This window comes from Struthio camelus, chromosome 1, assembly GCF_040807025.1.
Source record: "Struthio camelus isolate bStrCam1 chromosome 1, bStrCam1.hap1, whole genome shotgun sequence".
NCBI lineage: Eukaryota > Metazoa > Chordata > Aves > Struthioniformes > Struthionidae > Struthio > Struthio camelus.
The window spans coordinates 78120792-78143557 of record NC_090942.1 but is presented as its reverse complement, the minus strand read 5'-3'; the positions used below and the strand labels follow the sequence as shown (position 1 = coordinate 78143557).

General features: G+C 39.1%; 1 protein-coding gene and 1 long non-coding RNA gene across 2 annotated transcripts in view; both read left to right on the top strand.

The window, feature by feature from the left end:
• EFCAB6 (EF-hand calcium binding domain 6) overlaps positions 1-10795 on the top strand; it is a 109693-nt gene extending 98898 nt beyond the window's left edge. Inside the window, exons 26-30 of the mRNA XM_068951150.1 lie at positions 2476-2703; positions 3502-3679; positions 4519-4703; positions 7197-7346; positions 9799-10795. Coding sequence (XP_068807251.1) covers positions 2476-2703; positions 3502-3679; positions 4519-4703; positions 7197-7346; positions 9799-9921 — 864 coding nt within the window. The 3' untranslated portion in view covers positions 9922-10795. The remainder of the gene's footprint in view (positions 1-2475; positions 2704-3501; positions 3680-4518; positions 4704-7196; positions 7347-9798) is intronic.
• Positions 10796-11983: 1188 nt separating this feature from the next.
• On the top strand, positions 11984-20499 carry LOC138067863 (uncharacterized). Its single transcript, XR_011142319.1, has 3 exons — positions 11984-13078; positions 13644-13782; positions 20284-20499. It is a non-coding gene; the product is annotated as an uncharacterized lncRNA (long non-coding RNA).
• Positions 20500-22766: the final 2267 nt, after the last annotated feature.

Below are 22766 nucleotides of genomic sequence, written 5' to 3'. Positions count from 1 at the left end.
AAGCTTAAAACGAAAGAAGCCATTTTTTATCTTTGTTAATGCTGTTTCAGTGTGATTTTTTTCCTAGTCCAAAGACTAGGTGAATAATAAAACAGAGGGAACTACAAGATTTCAGATTTTGCTCAGCGGCACTCTAACCTTCATGCTCCGAACAGCATCAGTGTCATTTGGCAGCAAACTGAGAGACACAGAGCTCCCAAACTCATAAGCATATCTGCACCACAGAAAATTATTGCAGGACTTCGATCATTGCAGATATACTCTCTGATTTCTTGGCCCTGTATTTCCCACCTAGCAACTTTGACTATACATTGCAGACAAGAGCAGGGCCTGCTTGTAATTACAGTGAAGAGATTGCACAGTCTGCCATGTTTTCAGGCAGTGCTATGCATGTGAGAAGTTGCAGATTAAAGCACTGAAAAATGTCACAGTATTTTCCACTTCCCCCTTGAAAATAACATAAAAGAACAAATGACCTGTGTGCTCTAGTCTTAGCAGTCATCTCTCACTTGGTGAGATACCAAGTACAAGTGCCAGATCTCAGCCTAGAACATCAACAGCAGATGAAAACTTAAGTGATAATTTGGTGTTACTCTTTCCTCATCCCTGCAAAATGCTGAGTCAAAGAGTCAGGGGTGAGCTCACAGCTGAGCTCTGGCCTAGGAGAATGCGCAGGCTCCAAACCGAGTTACGAAAAATCTCTTATTTTTTCTTTTTTTGGAAGTGGAAAGGCAGGTCTCTCCAGCTGGAAAGTCCTCCAAACTAGATCATGTCTACTTTACACTCAGAAAGAAGTGAAGAGAAATAGGAGCTATTTTATACATAAAAGAACCTCAGACAAGTGAAGAAAAAAAATCATGATAGAAACTGTCATCCATAATAGGAACTAGAAGCAGGCCTGAGGAGCCTCATTTATATAAGCAGCAGCCTCTCTGTGAGTGAAACTCAAGCCCTGTATCTCCAGAGATATTTTGATTTTGACAGGCCTCTCAAAGATATGCCTACGTAGATCTATATGAAGATGCCCCAGGAGAGCCTTCCAATCTGGGTACAGGATTTGCCACTGCTAATCCAAAACCCTGCTGCTCAGGCTGTTGTCACTGCTCAGAGTCATTACAAAAGTGTTACTAATAGTCATATCCTGGATGATTCCACAGATGATGTCTTCTTTTATCCTTTTCTGGATGATGGCCGCTTACTGTTTGCTATTAGCAAGGCTCAGTTAGAATCTATATAGAGTTGTGGATGAAGAATTTCTTCCTGATGTTAGGCTTTTTGTTCTTCTGAATTCCTGATCCTGTGACCTTTTTCATAAAAGGCTAAAGATGGTAAACACACTGCAAGCAAGGTGTTTATTAATATCCTGCCTACCAAAATCCCCCTTTCCGTTAAGGTACTTTCTTCCTCTCTGCTTGAACTACCATTGCAGTCCCCCAAATGGCTAAATTTCATTGGGTGTTGAAAGAGTTGCTAACTACAGCTAAGCCAGCTCATCAGGGTATTGTTCTATTTAATTGAAGTTTGCAATACACTTTGAGATCTTCATATGAAGTGTGAAATATAATCACAAGCGCAAAATAGAATTGTTTATAATTCATAATGTGGTAGCAGCCTGGCCAGTGGGGGAAAGTTAAAAGGAAATTCAAAATGTATCCTTTGCCCTTTGAAGTTTGACTGCAGCTTGGCACATGCATCAAAGAGGTGACTAGTTTCCTTTAGGCTTTAAGTCTCTGCCGAAAAAGATCCAGTCAAAAGCAATCTGAAGTTCCCAATTAGATTTATATTAAAAATCAATAATGAAGGCCCTAAAAAGGCATACTGATGGCTCTTGAAATGCTTACAAAATGAATGCAGCTCATTTAAGGGCAGACTGTGATAATCCTGGCTTTGATTATTAGCTTATATCATGAGTAGTCCCATTTGATTCAATGCAGTTACTTATGGAATAAAGAGCTATTCAGTGGAAGATTAGCACAACCTTCTCCTTAGAATGCCATAGGTAACCATGAAGGCACACTACCTGAGCTGCGTTGTGCCACCTTGACCTTGAAAGGTGCTGCAAGCAACAGAAGTAAGGGTATCAAAAACTGTCCCTAAGTCTTCTATAGCCTGTGTGTTCTGCAGAGGTATGGTTCTTGACAATATATTGTAACCATATATGATTCTAAAGGCTTAAAGATTTTCTGCTAGGTTCTTTTGTGATAATTCATTTTTGCCCTCAGGGTGAAATAAATTGGTGGTCAATTTAAAAATGTCCTGCAGAAATCCCTTTTTCATTGCTTTCCTAGCCTTGTGCAGCCTTCTGCAGAGAAACTGTAATTTTTTTTAATACAATGGGCTCTAGGATTCCTACTATTCCAAGCCATCTTCTCCTTTTCAATACGTTTCATCATATGTTTAGCACCTAAGGGGATTCCAATTTTTGTTTTTAAACTATCAATCATTTACAAAAGTCATCTTTTGCTTCTTCATTAGTTTGAAAATCTTTGGAACACAGTGGATGTCAATGCTGGTGGACGGTTGAAGTATCAGGACTTTTTGAAGAAGTTCAGATCAGAACTTGTAAGGATACCATCAAGCGCTTCCAGTACAACTAGTTCTGCATCTTCTGCCAAGCCAGTTGCCGGTGCCATGCTGGAGCCACAGGTTTCTTCTCAGCCTGAACATCCCAAGACATCATCTTCTCTGGGAGGGCAAAAGAGAGTAAGTGACAGTCATTTTAGGAATTTTCTGGATTTTCATTTCTGTGCATAGGCTGCAAATAATACCTGTGGAACTCAGTGAAGGTATCTCTATTAGTTGCTAATAAGATCAGGCAAACAAACATCCGTAACAAATATCTGTTAATAAGTAAGTGTAGTAATTTGCAAAACTGTGTTACAATGACAAAAATTGGGTCAGATAGTTAGCTTAACTCTGCTGAAGTCAAAGGATTTGTATCAATTTATACCAGTAGCATACCTTCTTACTTTACTCACATCAGAGCTGTACTGCAAATAAAATGTCTGTATTTAAGCACAGTCGAATTTTTGAGAATAAAGTAAGGAGCCCAAATTTCAAAAGCCCTATAGCTGCAAAAGCAACATAACAAATATAAACCGTTTATCTGCGGTCATCTGCCAAAGCTAGGCAAAATTGGCAGTTGCAGTTTTCCAAATGGTGTTTGCTGGCCTGTCCAAACACATTCTCATGGTCTTGTTCTACTTTCTGGTGGGTGACAAATTACAGCTGTTAATGGCTGATAGTCTAACTGGTAGGCCTGTCATGAAGGCCAGTGATCTGAGAGTGTCATTGTGTCATAGTGTCATTTTGACACCAGGAGTTGTCTTAACATTTTTACCTACAGTTTTACAGATACAATTAAAATCAGACCTAGAAATGGCTCAAAAGGTACATTGAGCTCAAATGTGGAAGGCTAGAAACTGAATTTATCATTTGGGGTTTCGTCTATACAACCAATAAAACTTGGGATGAAAAATTACCATTATCTCCTCCTTTTAGATACCAGCATCCAGCCGTCCTCAGACAACAGCAGCATGTTCTGGACTTGTCCTTAACTGTGAACCAATAGAAAATAAGATAAGAAAGAACATCAAGCATTCTTGGAGAGGCATACTGAAAGAGTGCAAAGAGAAGGATGTCCGCAAGCAAGGAGAAATCCCAGTGTCAGACTTCCTAGGTTTGTTACCATCTGAAAAATGTTTTATTCATTCTAAGATGTGTTTCATTTTCTTTCTGGTGTCTCAGCTATAGGAACATCTGGCCCCTAGCAAGTGGCATCCACTGTATGATTGCTCCATCCTGCTATAGCAAGAATAGCTTAAGGTAGCCTTGGGTGCAATGCATTCTTATTCAGACTTAGCTATTCCTTGGGAAAGGGGAGAGTGGCTTTGCCTGTTGGTGCTCATGGCATATATACAGGATGGCTGATCACCTTCCCAATACACTAGTCCTAAATGGGAATAAATACATTTACCAGATTTCTCCTTTGTACACTTGTATGTACTTATGGTGGAATCGTGGTTGCACTGATCTCGGTGGCTGAGTGCCTGCTAATTTCAAAGGACCCTAGATTTTGCCCATAGAAGAGCTGAGCTATGCTACTCTTCTATTGTGTTCTCATCTAGAGGGATGATTTTCTGTGCCTTCGTATAAGACATTTGCACATGCAATAAGACAGCATGCACCTGAATAATCAAATGTGAAGTCCCAGGTATAAAAACATGTTAGCTTATCAGAACTTTTATTGCAGTTATTTTGCACAAGAAGTATTTCTTGATAATAACATGTTATCAATCAGCTAAAACCTTGTTCAATGTGAATTGCCACACCTATAGGTGTAGGCATATACGTGTATCTCTTCATAGCACAAGATCTTCATAACATGTTTATGCAGCAGTCACTGAACGGATGGCCTGTCAACATATCTCCACTAAAACTTGTCAATAGAATACAATGTTTTGCTGTTTTTAAGAATGACAAAATGAATATTCTTTTTTTGCATTTCTGTTATTTCAGCTATAGCAGAGAAGTTCAAGTTGGATTTAAGTGAAGAGGAAGTTAACCAAATAACAACAAAATATGATTTCAAGAATAATGGAAAATTTGCATACTGTGACTTTCTTCAGAGCTGCATCTTGCTTTTAAAGCCACAGGAAAGCTCACTGCTACAAAGAATGATTATACAGAAGCCACAAATACCGGTATGTACAAAGCTTTTAAAAATTAAAAGAAAATTTTTTTTTTAAATTTTTGCTGCAGTGACAGAATATTTCATGGCCTAATTCTATAGTCACTTTATGCAGGCACTTTCCAACATTCTCCCACTTAATCCTGTGATATTGGCTGCCTGATATTCGTTTGGTATCTTCTTCACTTACAGGATTTAATTCCTTGGGATCATGCTCTGCATATCCAGGTTATATGATAAATTTGCTAAAACTTGAAGAATGGTTAGAAATAGAAAACATAGGAGCTGAAGTTCTAAGAGACTTTGAGCTACATAAAATCAACTAGAAGTAAAAATTGCAGTGAATGTCTCTCAGGACAGTCCCAGCTAGAGGTATTGTCAGTGAGCTATGCTTCAGCTCCACACTGAACACAGTAAGAAAAGTTCAGAGGAAACTCTCACTTGCACTGCTGTTAATGGTTTCTAAAAAAAAATCTAATAGCCATGACTAGTCAGCACAAATTATGCCCTTGCAGTTCTCCCTATCATACATACCCTCTCCACAAGCTGCAATGAACAGGCAAAGAAGTCCCAGCAAGACAGTTACACAGGGGCTGTTCCCCTCTGCCCATGGTGCCAGTTTAGGGCAGAAAAGATCAGAAGAGATTTAGAAATCTGGGTCTATTGGCCCAGGAAAGAAGAAAACAGTAACTGTGTCCCAGTCAAGTTATGAAATAGGAGCAGTGCCAGATTCCAAATCTGCTCATTCAGGGAGCCTGTTACATTTTTAGACTGTTTCTGACTGTGCCTAATTAGCTTAGATATGGTTAGTCACAGCATTTTATGGTGAAATTACATTACTGAACTGTTTTCAGCTGTGGAACTGTAGAACAGATTGCTACCAAGGTATGAAGAGAGCATCATTAGGAATTATCAAGTATTCCCTGCCAGTAGGGAGAGTAAGGTAAAACTATTAAGTTTTGCATCAAAGAACTTCATTATCTTTCATAAGGTTTCCTTTATACACAAATGTGATGCTGTAAAATTCCGTGCCAGTATTCTGGAGTGGATAAAGCAGTAATTTTAAAGTCCCTATGTAGTTGCCTCAAATCATTTTTGTTTTATTTATTCTATTCAGACAACACAATGAAGAGCTCAGTCCATGTTCTGAGCATCTTTATATAATGTAATATTCAAAGTGAATTTTCTTCATAGATTGCTCAGCCCATTCCACCAAATAAGTATACAGACACACATCAAAAGGAATAATAAAAACAAATAAAACCTTTTTTTTTTTGTGGCAGGCACATCTCCTCATTCTCAAAAGCCTGAGAGAATCAATGGCCTAGGGCTTCTTGGAGGCATCCAGTTCTCTGAGCTATGAAAACAGCCCAAGTTCTTACAGTCACTGTAAAATGCTCTTTCCCTCCCTTCAGACCACAGGGGTACTCAGTATTCTGGGTGGCAGACTGCATTATTCATGTAGCCACTGCTTCCTCAGTTGCATATTCTGAAGGAGGAACACACAAGAGCAAAGAAAGACACTGCAGCTGGCACCTAGGCCGCTTGCAACACATATAGGTGCAGCAAGGCATCTATATCCAGGTGGCAGATGTGTAAAATCAACCATACATTTCTTTCACAATGAGACATTTGTAGATTCTAGTAGCATGTGCAACTGGCACCAATGGGGTGCTATTGACTTAATCCAATTACTATAATAATACCAGGAAAATGTGGAGGGAAGTTGAGATGCAGCTGTAGAAAAAGAGGGCAGTACAAGAGATCCAGACCCTGTAGGCGGATTGAAGCTTGCTGACTTTTCCCGAAGTCCCTTAATCATAACTCAAGTATTACGGCTTGGTTCAAGCGGAATGAATTTTGCCATAATGGATAGTTTCACGCTTCATGCATTCAGGGTTCAATGATGTAACAAGTTTAGTAAGGCTAAAACAAAAAAAAAAAAACATTTCCCAATAAAAATTAACTCTATGTTCCAGCTATTGAACTGTAGAAATGTTCAAAAATTGGTCACAAGGCATTTTATGTGCTAGGAAAAACGTATAGTGGTGTTTTGTTTTTATTAAATACCCTATTACTCCACAGTTGCCTTATGCATTCAGTCACCTTTTAGCAAGAATTTCACTCTGAAAAATGAATACCGCAGAGAATTAGTAATGACTGAAAGACAGAGTTGAAACGAGGACAAGTATGATACGTGTGAAAACACTGAGATCTTAGAAAAAGTAACACTGACTTCAGAATTAGATTCAGATAATAAAAAGATAGGACTTTGGCAGCAATCAAGTAAGCGTATCATCTACACATCCCAAGAATATTAAAATGTTATAAGTTAAAATAATCTTGTGTAAACAGTATCTTGCAATAATTTGTAAACAAGTATTCAGCGGCCTATCACAAGTTCAGTCAGTATTTCATTCCAACACCTTTTCATTCTGCATTATAGTCATGTGCAGTGTGTTCGTGGTGTTAGTAAATGCTAGTCTTTCTGACCCAACTTTGCCAGATGAGTCCTGGACCACAAACCACATCATTCTTCAGTGCAATGCTGAGAATTCAACCCCAGATCCTGCACTGCTGGAGACCTATGAGGCGAACTTTTAAATCCTATGATGAAAGTCGGACTGGATTGTTAAATATTCCAGATTTCAGACAAGTAAGTTGTATTTAGCAATTAGTAGTCAGAAAATTACAGTAATCTAAGCTTCCTAACTGAAAGTTTTCTGAAAAACAGTACTGAACTTGTGTGTATAAAGTCATCTTGGCTTCTGACTGTGACTTTAGCTCTGAGCGTTACTTTCTCCACATACAGCTCCTTGAATATTGCAGTCTTTGTGGGGTTGTGCAATAGCAACTTAGATACAAATAAGATAAATAGATACAAATAAGAAAATCTTAGTCCCTTTACAGAGTTTAAATATGCAGATTTCACAAATGCAAGGGAAGGGAATTGGCTGCATTGAATGGATCCCTCTGGCAGGTCTCCCTGCAGTCACTGCTACAGCTTTAGGATCTTGTGATCCAGTGTGACACCTGTGATCTGGTGTGTTCCCTTCTAAATACGTAGCAGAGTCAAGTACTCCCCATTTGAGAGTCTCTAGCCCTGGTTTCTCTTTTTGCTTTTCTGAGTGCAGCAAAGTGTTGTACTAGGCAGGGAATCCATATCCTCTGCAAGTATTTTGATATATCGCATCTCCTCAAACAGCAGAACATGCCTATAAGCCTTGAATTGGGAATTGCTTCTTCATCTAGATCCATGAGGTGTTTGATTTTTGCTTAGCCTAAGCTTTATTGATTTCAAAGTCTTTGACAGTGCTTTAACTAGAAATAATAATCTCAATCTGTTGTAGAGTAATTTTAAATCTTTGTAATTCCGTTGCAAGAAAAAAATTGCATGGGACCCTAAACCTATGTAATACTGCATCCATTAGGACACCACTTGATATCACTGCTGCTTTAAAGAATGATCAGCCAGTGGACAGGATGCTCAGTCCCAGTAAGCAAATGCTGAACTGCACTTCTCGGTAACAAGGTGTGATTCTGAGCTCCCCTGCCCCTGGAGTGGAGAAAGCCAGCTTGTCGCATGGCACAATTTAGAACCAATCTAAAACCCGTGAGATTGCACCTGTCACAGAATTTCTCTTTGTAAATCTTTATTTATTTAGGTTTAATGGGAACATGATGTGCTCTGGCCTCACCACGTAGCTGAACTCTTTATACCTGCCCACCCCTTTATGAAGGCTGAGGAGCAGCAGGTATCAAGGTGGTTATATCAACTTTATGCCTGAGACTCCCTGTTTATCATTGTAGCATTCTGAGTGCTTAGGTACTGCCTCAGCAGATCAGGCTCAGGGGAGTGGGAGTGAAGATCAGGCCCACTGCATTTTCTTTTAAATTGCCATGTTTCTCTAGGACCTATGATGATTACCATTTCCAGTTAAATCAATGTCAATGACTTTGAAATCAAGCTTCCTAACTCGATTTAAGCAAAGCACATGCACACAAAAACCAAATAACCTCCACATAGATCTAGATCGAGAAGCAACCCCGATTCCAGAATACTACAAAGGTGTTTATCTGCTGTTTGACAAGACAGCAAGTGATTTGTAGAGGATATGGATCCCTTTATCTCCTAGGTAACTTAATGTACTGAAACAAGGAAATTACCCTCTCCTACCTTCAGTAACGCCAGTATCATGGCTGTATTATCCGCAATGGGTCTCTTAAGGCAATTTCAGATACTGAGTTAAGAGGGAAAGGTGGAAACTAATCCGAGTTTGCTAGAAAACCAATGACAAGTGGCATAGTGCTCAAGGACACATAGTCAGTGGTTGATGGTCGCTTTTGAGACTTAAGTTCCCAAGTGCATCTAAAACCAGAAGTAATCCTCAGAAATTAACACATGCTTTATCTTTGATGTCAGAGCATTGGTGGCTGGACATTTAAAGCTACTGAAGTGCTGCAAAATGCACTGGGTGGAATTTTTGAAAGATGCAGGTTTCTAACTTGGCTTTTAGCATCTGCTGAACCAGATGCTCCCTGGATAAGTTGGGCTCTCATGGAAGAGTTCAGAGAGAGTGCTTGTAGGCTGAGCATTTGTCTCTGGAGAATTAAAAGCCCAGAGTGCCTCATGAGCATTATTACATATATACAGGTTTGCACAGTTTGAGGGTCTAGATTATTCCCTCTGTTACTCTGGGTGCAAAGAATGCAGATCATCCAAGGAGGGTAGAAAGGAAGAATATTCAACCTCTTGGTCCCATCTTCAAATAGTACTGAAAGCCTTTTGAATATATACTTTCTGTAAATCAGCTTCAAAGCACATGGGTGCTACTCATTTCCAAAGTGCTTTCTTACACAGCACTTGTGGGATGGATCCCTTTATGTGCTATGGATCCATAGGAATGCATCCTATGGAGTCAATATCGGCATTGGAAAGCTAAGAGATGATAGGGATGGTTTGACTTTGAAATATTTTGAGAAACCTAAGACGGAGTAGAGCTGAATCATTAAGCTATTTTTTAAAGAAATTTTAGTGAGATAAACTGATTTTTTCCTTTTTGCTAATCCAAAGCACTGGAATAAATTTTACTATTTGTCTTTTGTAGGTTCTTCGTGAGTACAGCATTAACCTAACTGAAGAAGAGTTATTTAACATCTTGGAATATTATGATAAAACTCTGTCTTCAAAAATATCCTATAATGATTTTCTCCGGGCATTTTTACAGTAGGATTTGGTCGAATGAAGGAAGCTGTAGATAAAGTAGATAAAGAGAGTGACTGATTTATAATTTCAAATTTCAAACTAATAAATTAATTGAGTATGGCCTTTTTGTATCTATTCATTAGAAATCTCAAAATACTTAACAATTCTGACAGAGTGGTCCTGTGTTGTGGATTAAATCTACATAGTGAGGGAATTAATTTTGCATAATCCATTTATCAAAAAGAAAAAGACAACGATTAACGATGTCAAAATAATGCTTCCTAAGACATATCCAAAAGCAATATATTTAAGAAAGTTCTTTCTTAAAATTTTATGCATTTTATTAATGACATCCTCTGACTTTAGTAAAAAGGTTTACAAGGCATACTATTCAATTTCCTCAATTTTCCAAATGTATTACTTTTAACTTATTATCCTTTATTATTCAAAAAATCATTCTGTTCACAATCCATCTTTTTCCTCTACTTGATCATGCAGTGCCATATTTGTATTGCCAATGACATTACATGTTAACATGGAATGGCCGTTAAAATTTGAGCAGATGCCAATTGTGCATGGACATGCCACCTTCTTCTGTTAAAACCATTCTTCTACCTCCTTTGGTACGGTTGAAAAAATAAGTTACTTTACTAACCAGCGTTGGCTTCTTAACTGCAGAGGTATATTCCCAGTTCTAGCCTTGAGGCTTGTTTTTAAGGATAACACATATTTTTATATAATAAGCAGTAAACTGCAAGTAAAACCTCTGGTGAGATTCCCCCATTCAGAAAAGTTATGTTTGAATATCTTGTGAGACACTTTGATCTTGACAAGCAAATTAAAAGATAATTGTTTTGACTGTTGAACTGTTGTGATAATTAAAGGATATATGATCATTAGAGCCTGCTTCCTGGGATTATATCAGCACTTAAGCACCTCCTCTGAAGAGCTGTTAGATAAATACATCACCTTCTGCTTCTTGAATTAGTTTTCATTGGTACAGTGGAAAGCCCTGTCCTCATCACCTATATATATTTGGTCTGTTTTGTTCTCCCAAGTAGCATATAAAGATGAGTCAACAAAAAACTAACCAAACAAAAAAAATTGGGAGGAAGTTACAAATATGTGTGTGTGTGTGTGTGTGTGTGTGTATGTATATATCTATACACACATATGCCATATATAAAAGGATAACTCTTAAAAGTCATGATGGAATGGAAAAGGGCAAAGGAATGGAATCTTGGTTTCTTTATTGCTATTATTATTTCTGGTGAAGTTGTAAACCATTGCTATGATTCCCAATGACATAAGAACACTTTAAGACATACCTTTTTGAGAAAACGTTTCATTGCGTTTGGAACTTTTCAGGAGATTTTTCTATGACTCTGAAAAAGGGCATTGAAGAGGTTTCAGGTTAGACTTGGAGCTGTACGGTTTGGATGGTCTGTATTTAGTTTCTCTTACAGCTTTTAGGACTAGTGTAATTTATACTCTAGTATAAAACAAATGCATTTGGTAACAAAAAATGCTTGGCTAGACTTCTTTTCTAAAATTGTTGGCTGTCTGTAAATCTCTGAAATTGCTGCTTACCTATTTGATCAACGCAGAAAATTGTAACTACAGCTATTTAAGGATGTTCTCCTGTACTAAACCAATATTCAGAAATTCCTAGTTTCATTAATAGAATGGTGTATTTTTAAAATATGTACATTTTAGCACATGACTGAAAGGACTGGGCTTGATTCCGCTGCCTGAATGTAGGTGACTGTGTTTGAATGAATTAGATATTCTTACCAGTCTCTCCAGCTGCCCCTTCTGTAGGTCCTGACTTAACAGCGGCCAGCCCCATGGGGAGGTCTCCAGTGTCCTAGGGCACCTCAAGCTGCACTAGGTAAATATGTTTCAGCAACTGAGTTGAACCTGAGAGAGGTGCAGGGTAGGCCATTTAAGATCTTGATAGCCTATATTTTTGTTTAATTTTACTCTTAAAACTGCTGTGAAGCTTCAAATGGCTCTCTTCCTTAATGAGAACTTCTTTCCTTCCCCCCCCCCCCCCATTTCTATTTTGGCAGAAGTGTGCCCATCCAGTCCAACATGCCTGAATTAATCTCTGTTATTATTTCATACAGTTTACATACTGAATTAATCATTGATATTCATTAAAGAATTAATTGCTATTTGGAATACCTAAGATATAACACAAATATTACAATAATTATTTTAAAAATAGTGGATATTACTGTACTGATCTAACTGAGGAGAAAAAATAAACTACTTAAATGATTTGTTTTCTTTTTAACTTCTACAGCACCTGTTCAATAATTAGGTCCAATTTTAGATCAAATACAATAAGACTGTCATCGCTGAACTGCTTTACAGTATGTAGTGCAGTTAATGTGTTTCATGAAAGGATCCAGGAGTTGTGTCTCTTGTTCCACCATCTTCAAGATATCTGCTCTCTTCAGGAGAAGTGACACTGTAAGGGGGCTGTTTCTGGATTTCTTGACACATCATGGCAGAGGATTTTTCATTAGTTCTACTGGCAGGAGTATGAAATCCAACAACTCCAAAGGGATTAAAGAACAATCTTTTTGCTGTACAAACAAATCAAATCATGCTGGGTTTTTTAGTGAGTTCTTAAAGGCAGGATTGGCACTTGCCAACTGCTTATCCAACCTCAAAAACAAACTGAATTTCAACTGCCAGCATTTTGAAATAACCTAGGTAATTTTTCATATTAAAATTGCCAACTGCTAGATGCATAAACTTTGTAATGGAAAAGAGGGTTTTTTGTAACCGTTATCCATAAAGAATGGTCAGCCATCCAGCAATGACTGCCTGGCAGAGATCCCATTTGTTTTCACTAAGAGGTAGATAATGTCAATGGAATTGAGCATTATCCCATGATAATGGTCTCCTGCTGCTCTGTGTAAATGCTGAGGCAGTTCTGAAAATAAAAACATCAAGGCAAAGCAAGAAATTTCATTTCTGAGCCGCTGACACTGCTCCCGTGCCTGCTACAGAAGGCTCACTATTTTCTGTCATTCCAGGAGCTGCAGGGTCGGTACCAAGGCTTGGGCCAGTCACCTCTGGACCTGCAGAGCCACAGGATGAGAGATGCTGCAGCCAGGTGGGCCAGGACAACTACAGCTTTACATGATTCCTCACCCTACAGAGCCAAGGTAAGGGCTGGAGGCTGTCTGTAGGTACAGCCCTGACTCTTAAGCAAGTACTCTCACTTCCCTCCCAGACAATGCTAAAATGCATGCTAGGAAGGAAGGTATTTTCCTTACACCACATGCTTGGGCATAAAGTCCCAACTATAACCAGGGCCTTGCACTTGACTTGGCAATAGGCAGCCATCAAGCACCAGATTGGGCTAATCAAGCTTAATGCTGCTAGGCTCCTGCAGAGCATTAAGTGAGGTAAAACACATTCCTCAATCAGGGAAGACATCCTGCTTCAGCAACCTCCCCAGGAAAGCCTAAGCAATGCAAGATGAGAATCCATAGGAAGTAATTCAGCTGTTCACAGAGCAACTTGTCCTCTGTGAGAGCATTTCTGGGCCCTATTACCCAACCTCAGCATTTCTCTACTGCTCTGTCCCCAAAACTGGCTCCATGGCTGTCTGTATGCCTCTCCTGACCTGGAGATGGAAGGTTTTTCTAAGGCTAAAGAAACACTCCTCCCTCAGCAGTGTTTCAATATTGTTACAGGTTTTCTTTTTTTTTTTTTTTTTAATTCTAGAATGCAATAAGCTAACGAAAGGAAACTGAAGTGACTAACAAATTCTGCTGCTGTACAGGAGTCTTATATTACTGCCAGACCAACCATCCATTCACCAGACTACTGTCATTGCCCCATCAATGTGTCCTTGTGCTCATTGGTAAGTCCCTCAACAGGACAGTTGCATGCCCACTGAGGCAGAGGTCTCCCACTAGCTACTTCTACTACACATTTATGTACTCTGACTGTTCTGAAAATCCATACGCAGACAGAAACCTCCTCAAAGAAACCCTAAAGGGCTGAGGCTCCTGGTGCTGGACACTGTGGTAGAGAAGAGCCCACAGACCAGCCAGCCTGCCTGGCAGGACAGGCTCTCTGCAAGCACAACCGTGCTAGAGTCCACACAGCTCAAAAGCATGCACCAGCCAAGCAGCTGAGGGCTTCCAGACAATTAAAACACACTATAGATACCCTTCACTACCCAGAAAGTGAACCTTATGTATAATTAGAGTACAAAAGAAGAGATAATATCTTTCCCTTAATTCCCTTCTTCCCCACCTTCCCTCTCAGCTTTTTCCTCACTTCAAAGCTCCTACAACTGCAGACTTGCACCAGTAACATGTGCTGCTCATTAGCACATCCTGAAGCCCAACTGAGCTGCTTGCTCTCTTTAAATCCCCTGCCCTGAGGCTAGCATGCTTCTATTGCCAAGCAGCAGTCTTTAATTTGGAGGTGGGCTGCTTTGCTGCCTGGACAGGAGGCTGATTCAGGAGAGTGCTTTCTGAGCAGGGCAGAAATGCAAGGCAGAAAAGCTATTTACTAGAAGCATGAGAAAGTAGGGAAAGGGAAATAAAGACTGAAATTGGTCAGCAAAGAGAAAGAAGTTCATAGGCTGTGGTAGCTATTTCTATTCCAGAGCTTGGCACAAAGCCTGCAGGGCCAGAAATAAAGCCTCTCTATACTTAAAGGTTGAAGAGAGGGAAGGGCAGAGGAAGGACTGAGATTAATCAAAGGGGCAGAAGAGGAAGGAAAGAAGGAAGAGATTCATAGAATCTGTGCTGGCTATCTTCTATGTCAGGGTCTGTCATAAAGCCCGCAAGACCAGAAATAGAGCATTAGAAAAAAAAAAACAAACTTCTTGTTCAGAATACAGTCATTTCATTGTTTGATTAAGGCATTACTGTGTGAAGTGCCTATATCTATATGCAGTTACTGTTTTTATCCAGATGATATAAAGCAGGTCATGAGCCGTAAGGGATGCTCCAAACTGAAGTGACAAAGTGAAGGGATGGCAAAATGAAAGTCAAATAAAAAAATATCTGTTTTCTAAAAAAAAAAACTTCTCTTTTTGATTTTTTTTTTTCCTATACTCAAGGTTGTCATGCAATGGAAAAAGCATTACTATGCTGTGAAAAGAGACATAAAAAGAATTCTGTATTATATCAATACTTAAAATATGCAAATATGATATCTTCACAACTCCCCAAAATTATGCTTGGCATGAATTCTTAGCAACAATACAAATATCATCATCTTCAAATAAGCAGGTATAACATGCTGCTCAAATAGCTATAAAAACAACCTCATCACAGCTCTGGGAGCATCTAGATTTCATCTTTGATGTAGATAGATTTTTAATAGGAAAAGGGAATAAAGTTGTCCTGAACATCAACTTGTGTTGGGATGAGCCTTAATGGAACAACCGTGTATTTAACACGGAAAGGAGTACTGCTGGCGTGCGTATACAGAGCCGTTGTTATAAAAAGCTGGGTCTGTTACTGCTCAGTAAGGGAGTACGTCGTTGCTGGTTTAGCTAGGGGGTGAGATCTAACTTCATGGAGGAGCTTCTAGAACTGCCTATTTTGGGGGGATTTAAGATACCCCCAAGGCAGAGCAAGCTCTGCAACAGTTTGAGTTGTTGATGTCTGAGCACACTGGGCGGGCTCAAGTGCAGCTGAGCAGAGCACCATAGCACAGCCTCCTCCTTCCACCTGCCCCAGCGTGGGGCACTTGCACACCTGGAAAAATCAAAAAGCTCGAAAGAAGTCAAACTATAGTTGCTATGGTTAGTTTCAGATTTATCCCAACCCTCTCTGAGCACATGTACCTTTCCTTTCTATCAGCCTCGCTTTCTGGGAGCAGTGAGAGAAGAACAGGATTCTGGAAAGAGAAAAACTTTCACAAAAGTGAGTGATAGGCACAGAGGGACCCATGTATCTTGGGTTTACAAACTAAGCTAGCCAGTCCCTTGCAGACTTCTGCTTGTAAAGCCAGGTTTATGACTGGAACAACAAAGTGACTTCCAGCTTTGGCTTCATACCTAGCAGAAGCATTTTTGGGAGTTAGTGCTGTAAATCCCTACTGCTTACAAGGTAAATACGCTCTCTTGTCTGTTTAGCTACTGAGACCATTGCAATGGTATATAGAAATGGATAAATGGAAAACCTATTTCTAAATGGGACCTGGTTGGCCTGTTTAGTTGGTCTTTGGGTTTTACAGCTGCAGTACTTGACTGGGGCATCTACGGGCACTTCTCCAGTCTCAGATCTGTACGTAAAGCATATGGGGTGAACACAGTCTTGTGTGTCTGTAAACAGTGAAATGCTGTTGTAACATTCCTATTTCAGAAATGTTTGCCATAAAATTTTAAAAGCAAGAAATGAAAAATGCCTTTACGCTCTTTTTCACTAGCTGAGAAGTGAATATTAGCAGCACTTCCTGTGACAAATGGTAACACTGCTCCTTTCACCTCCCTGGGAAGGATTTGCTGTGACATACACCAAGAACAGGAGTCATTTTTTGCCACCATATTTGCCAACTTCTTCCTTCAAATGACTCCTCCTAGCTTACATTACACCTCAGTAAATTTGAGTTCATACTAAAAAAGACTTCTAATTCTATAACATTTGCCACCAGCTTGTTTCTAGCCCATCTTTCTTTCTGCTTTGAACCAGCATTTCCAGCACTGTCTTTTCTGTGCCCCACAGCTGCTGGTGGCTCCCCTAGTCTTGTTTAGATGTTGCCCTGTCAGCCCTGAGGCTACTTGCTGGCAGAAATTTCATAATCAACTCAACAGTCATGAGATTATCCATGGGCTGCAGTCCAGTGCATTTGAATCTCACTGTAGCTAGTGTCTGTCTTTATCACTGTCCATAGATTGGCTGAGATTATAAAAAATAAAGAAAGAAAAATAGTATAACGTAGAAGGCTCGTTGTGCTGTAGATACCCTTTCGCATCTGCTTTCAATAGCAGTATGTTTATAGAGCTCAATTCAGGTTTCATTAAATCAACAATGTACTGTGACTACTTTGACTTCAGTGGATTTATTCCAGCCTGTATGAGATGAGAATCAGACCTGTGTACCTTATTTCCTTGTCTGCGGCAATCAGTTTTTCAAAAAAGTAGCAGCTATTTCTGCTCATTCTAGAGCAAGTGTGGAAGTGGGGTTTTGCCTGAGGAACAATGCATCTTTCTCTACACTCTATGCGGAATTCCCATCTTGTGCATTAGAATAGATGTTGAAACAGTTCTAATTAACATTTTTAATTTGCATTTTAATTGCCTGCCAGGGTGTGAAATGACATGACTGGGTAAAGGAGCGTTTTTCTTAGTTGCAGTGGTTTGCAATAGTCCCAGCAAAGGAACAGGGGTGGGAGTGTTCTGGTCAGTGGTCAGTTTGCAGCTTCCCCATAATTAAGGAAGGGCCTGATCCACAGCCCAGTAAGTTAAGCTAAAAGGGCTTCATGTTGGTTTTATTTGTTTGTTTTTCTCATGAATAGGATTTCCATAATTAATTTTTGTTTGAAGATAAACCTCAGATTTTGATTTTAAAATTGCCAGTTGTGAAGAATCAACATGATCCTTCGAAGGTTGTTCTAGTGATTAATTACTCTCTCTGTAAAGATAACTTTATGTACATAAATATAAATATATATATATGTATTTCTAAGATGATGTTATTTCAGCTCTGATTTGCCTATGTGCAGCTTTCAGCTTGTGTACCCTGTAGTTATTTACAGGTTACAGTGAAATCATCCTGAACCTTTTCTTTTTTCATCAAAACAGAATAAAGTCCCTAGATTTTCACCTTTTAAGGCAATTTTTTCAATCCTATAGTCATTTTCATGGGTCCTTGTGGTGTCACCTCCAACTTCTCAAAATCATTTTTGAATCAGAAAAGGCAGAATGGAGATGTTTTCAAATTGCAGCCAAATTCAGAGGAAATATAACTTCCTTATCCCTGCTTTGCCCATTCAACTGCTGCATTAGCTCTTCTGGTCATGGCCCCAGCTGGGAAGCTCAGGCATGTTCTGCCATGCAAAGCCACCTCTAAGCCCTTTTCTAGTGCTGCTCTTTCCAAGGCAGAGTCACTATGGCCCATATCCTTTGTGTCAGGAGATATGACTTCAGATATAATCCACATGTTGAAATGTGGATTAATTTGTTGTGCCTCATTTTCTAAAAAAAAAATCTAGATTGCAGTATAGCTGTGCCCCTTCCTATTCAATATTTCCTGCATTCTAGTACTTGGTTCATCTGCAAAACGTTTCACTAACGCTTTGGGGGGAAGAAGCGGTTTCTAGATCAAGATCTAGCAGCTAAATCATATCAGGACAGGAACTAATACCTGCAGGACCCTACAAAACATATAGCCACTTAAAGATGATTCCTCATTTAACTACCTTGATTAGGTGATTTTTAATTCATTTTACGTGTGCCGTGTCAAATTTATATCATTGCAGTTTCCTACTCAAAATACTATGCAATGGTGCCAAGTTATGTGCCTTACAGGAGTCTATTACCTTAGGTCAGTATTTCATTTGTCATCCAAAATTGTAATTTCATAAGAAGATATCAAATTACTTTGAGAAGATCTATTTTACTTAAACCCACCATGATTAGCATTTAATTTTATTAGCCTCTTTTTATTCTTTATTATTCAAGTCTTGTACAATCAATTCCATCACTACTTTTTTCTGAGGATCAAAGTCATGCTAACGCTCACTAACTTTGGCCATCCTGTTTCCCTTTTTAAGATATTGGCACAATGTCAGATTTCTCTAGACTGCTCGGACTTCTCTTATGTCCTAAAATGTCTGAAAAATCATTATGAGCCATTTTCAAAGCTCCTCAGCCAACTTCTTGGATAATGTTAGAAGCGAAGTTGCTGATTTAAAATATTTGGTAATTGCTGTTTAATGTACTCTTCAAGGACTTATGGGCTGGAAAGTACTTGATCATCAACACTGTGTAATGTCCCATTATCACCTGGCCATTTTGCCTGCACACAACAAAAATATTTATTGCAGAATTCCACCTTTTTAATAATACTGTTGCTGAATCTCCAGTTTCCATTTAGCCATCATCTTCTTTTCATTACCGTTTCAAGCCATTGATACTCCTGTTTATTTTTGTATCCCTTCTCAATATTCAAGAAAAATTTCCCATTTTATCAGTTTGCTATACATCTTCTTTTAGATCTGCTTTTCTTTACCTTCAAAACCAGACTGGTTTTGGCTTTGTTTGTATTTTAGGGGTTTTTTTTTTTTTTTTTGGAAAACTAGTTTGGCTCTCTTTCTGGATTCTGGGACTGTTCTTTGGCAAATTTTCCTAAATAGTTTGCAAACACCATCAGTTTTTTCCTGTTTAAATGTTTTTTCTCCCAACTGATTTGTTAGTTTTCAGATCTGTGAAACTGTCCTTTTTGAAACACAAAGAATTTTTCTGAATTATCATATCTCCTTATTTTATTTTCACATAGTAAATTTGACCAAAGCCATGATTGCTGATACCTAAGTTCCTTCAGTGTTTTAGTTCTGTGAACAAGTTCTCCTTATCCATCGAGACGAAATGTAACGTAGATGTTATTCCTCTTCAAAGTAGCATTTTTTGTTAGAAAAATTGTCATCCAGGGATTTTAGAAATGTTGACATACTGGTATTTCCAATTTATACTGTTTGAAATGAACTGCTTCATGATGATGAGTGTGGGAAATTTTGCAAACATCATTGATAAATGCTTAAGTAGTAGTTATCCTCTAATCTCAATATGCTGTAAGGGTGCACAGTAAACCAACTAGTAAGCTACCATAAGCCTTACTTTTTAGGTCCAGTCGATCTATAAATATTCCAGCTGACTGATTTCATAGTTGGTGGTGACACCATGTTATACTGTGAGCTAGTTTTATTTCCCTTTTTCCTAGCTGATCTTTTCTAAAGAGATTATAAACAACTTAATCATCATTCCTGTCATGTGCCATCTTATTAGCTTTCATTAATATCAGCTAGTTCAAATGCATGTTTCTAAACAAGCAATTTCTATTCCTTGCGTTTATTACCTGGGCTTTTTAATCTTGATGTATAATCAATTTATGAATTTCTGCACAGCACAGTCTTTATCTTTGTTATATGTTGCCAACACAAAGATTATGTATGGTCTGAGGGTTTTTTGGTCCCTTCTTTTCATACACTTTTGCTGTTAACTGAATCCCCTCCTAACAACTCCAGCCAGCCTAATCTTCCACGGAGGAAGAGCTCTTCCAGACTGTACAGCTTTTCTGGTTTCCTATAAACCCCAAATTCTTTAACTTATGCATCTTACCTAAGCAACGTTTTCACTTTCAGGTCCCTACATCTTCTGATTTCCTTCATTTATCTCCAGCAGGATAACCTGGACGTTCTTCTCCTTCAGCTCCTTTTTGAGTAGTATTTTAACGAAGCTGCACCATCAATCAGCACATGGATGTCTTTTGAATTCAGGATGTTATCAGAGTCATCCTTTGAGTTGTGACTCTGTGACAGTTCATCACTCTATTGCCAACCAGTCCCTTGGACAATGCTGTTCCTCCTCTTCTCCACAACAGCGAGTCAGTCCTGCTCTTTGATGACATTTTTTTTCTGTTTTGTTTCTGGTATACAATGAGGAAATGCTTTCTGAATTTCACTGTCTCAGTACACAGAATTTCTAACACTTATATCATGACAAAAATAAAGACTGGGTACTGTATTTACTTATCAAAGGCAATCATCAACTGAACAACTTCTAAAGCAAAATCCTTCCTCAAAGAACAAATCTTTTTGCTTGCTATAGCTCTAGTTCCTGCATTTGATGTCTCATATCCCAGCTAAACCTGAACCAAACTGCCACAGTTTGCAAATAAGTACAAAACCAAACACTCTGAATGTCTGCATCTCTTACAAAAATAAAGCTCCACTGACACAGGGGTACTGATCTGTGCCATGCTGGGAAGTTGCTCTGCACTGAAAAAAAAAAGGGGGGTGGAATCTATTCCCTTGGAAAGTTGAAATGCCCCTTGGAAAACAGTAACAAAAATAAAATGGAAGTGGACTGTAAATTCAGGCATAATGAGCAGAATCTTTCATCAAAGCATGATCAGAGTATTTCTTCTAGAAAGGATCGTAATCTTTGCTTGGCCAGGGTAAATGATGTTGCAGAATGCCTTGAGTCTCTCTGGAGTACACCAGCTAGAAAAAGTCACTTTGCAGAACTAAATATGGCTTCTCTTGAAAACGCTCCTAAAATTACTTAAGCCTCAGGGTGTAGTCATAGTAGGATGCCTTTGACCCAAATTTTGGAGTTAGATTCTAGCTTTGCTGAAGTCAGTGCTTTTACTTCCATTGACTTAAACAATGGAAGTAAATGAAAAGTTGTTTTAATCCAATATACATTTCTTCAGAATAGACTATTCTGCTGCTGCTTCCTGCTGCTGCTTCTTCTTTCTGCTTTCTCATAATAACTAAAGTAAATCAAGTCATTGCACTGAAGTTGTCAGAGTTACATTCCTAGAAGGAGAACAGCAGGCTCTAGCATTTTGCTGTGGGTCCTTAAGTGCATTAAGTTTATGTAATTACGCTACTTGTTTGGCAGCTCTTCACCAACACAATTTTTCAACTAGTTGGAGAACTTCAATCAGATGTGACAAATGGGGAGAGGTTAAAAAAATGTTTCTGCAAGCTGTGTGACATTTGGTGTCTGCAAGAGAAGGGAAAACCAAATTAAACTTCCAGTGAAAGATGGTTTGAACTCAGCTCCCTGCCTATTCGGAGCAGCCGTGACCTCCTGGCCTTTCTGCCTGTGCGGTGGCTTGCTTGGAGGTCATGCACATAACCACACATGGTTAGGGGTTTGCTGGGGATGGGCAGCAGAGCAGGGGACACACTTTCCCTTTGTAAGGAAGAGCGTTTTTCACCACGAGGGTGATCAAACACTGAAACAGGACCCCCAGAGAGGTTATGAAATCTCCATCCTGCTCTAACTGGTCCAACTTTGAGCAGGAGGTTGGACCAGGTACCCCCAGAGGTCCTGCCCAAACTGAGCAACTCTGAAATTGGGCTTCACGTATTTTGCTTCTCATGGAATAAGTTAGTTTTGAGATACAATGGACCTTAGGGTTGTGATACAGTCTTGCACAGATTCAGCTCAGCTTCACAGCCCTATAGGCATAAGCACCCTCTTCTTGTGGGAATAGCTTTGTAGTCTTTAGCGGCCACATACGTAAGAAAGGAAAAAACATTTAGGCAGGTACTGTAAAACTGTTCAGGAATCAAGAGAAGTATCTGCCTTTCAAATCTAAAAGGAACTTTTGAAGAATAAAAACATAGTCCTTTTTTCCTTATTCCAAAAAAAAAAAAACCAAACAACCACCACCACCACCTTCCTATTTTGACCATATGTGCGGGCTGCGATTTTCTGATGAATTGAGTCAGAGAATTTTTGACTAACACAGCACAATTTTGGAACACTGTTAATAATGTGAATGCGGAGACTATCAAGGCAACAAGGTTCTTAAAAGGACGCTATCCTTTTTAGCTCAGAAACAGAAATGGAGCCAATGGGGAGGAAGATGCATCCCGGTCACTTCTGAGAAAACAATTCAAGTCATTTGCTTTTATATGTTTTGTTACTTTCCCTCTCCTGGCTTGGAGTTCTTTCTGTTGTTTTTAATAGATAATACTAGCTTCAAAGTTTGGAGGAACTGTTCCTCTTCTGCCACTGCTGTCCTTTTGCTTTTCCTCCTATAGCAAATGTTGATTTCCTGCAAGTTAAAAGGAGCTGCTATAACAAAGCATACATAGGATTCAGGAGAGCAGAGTGTCTTACTCATGCTATTGCTCCAGGGTCTT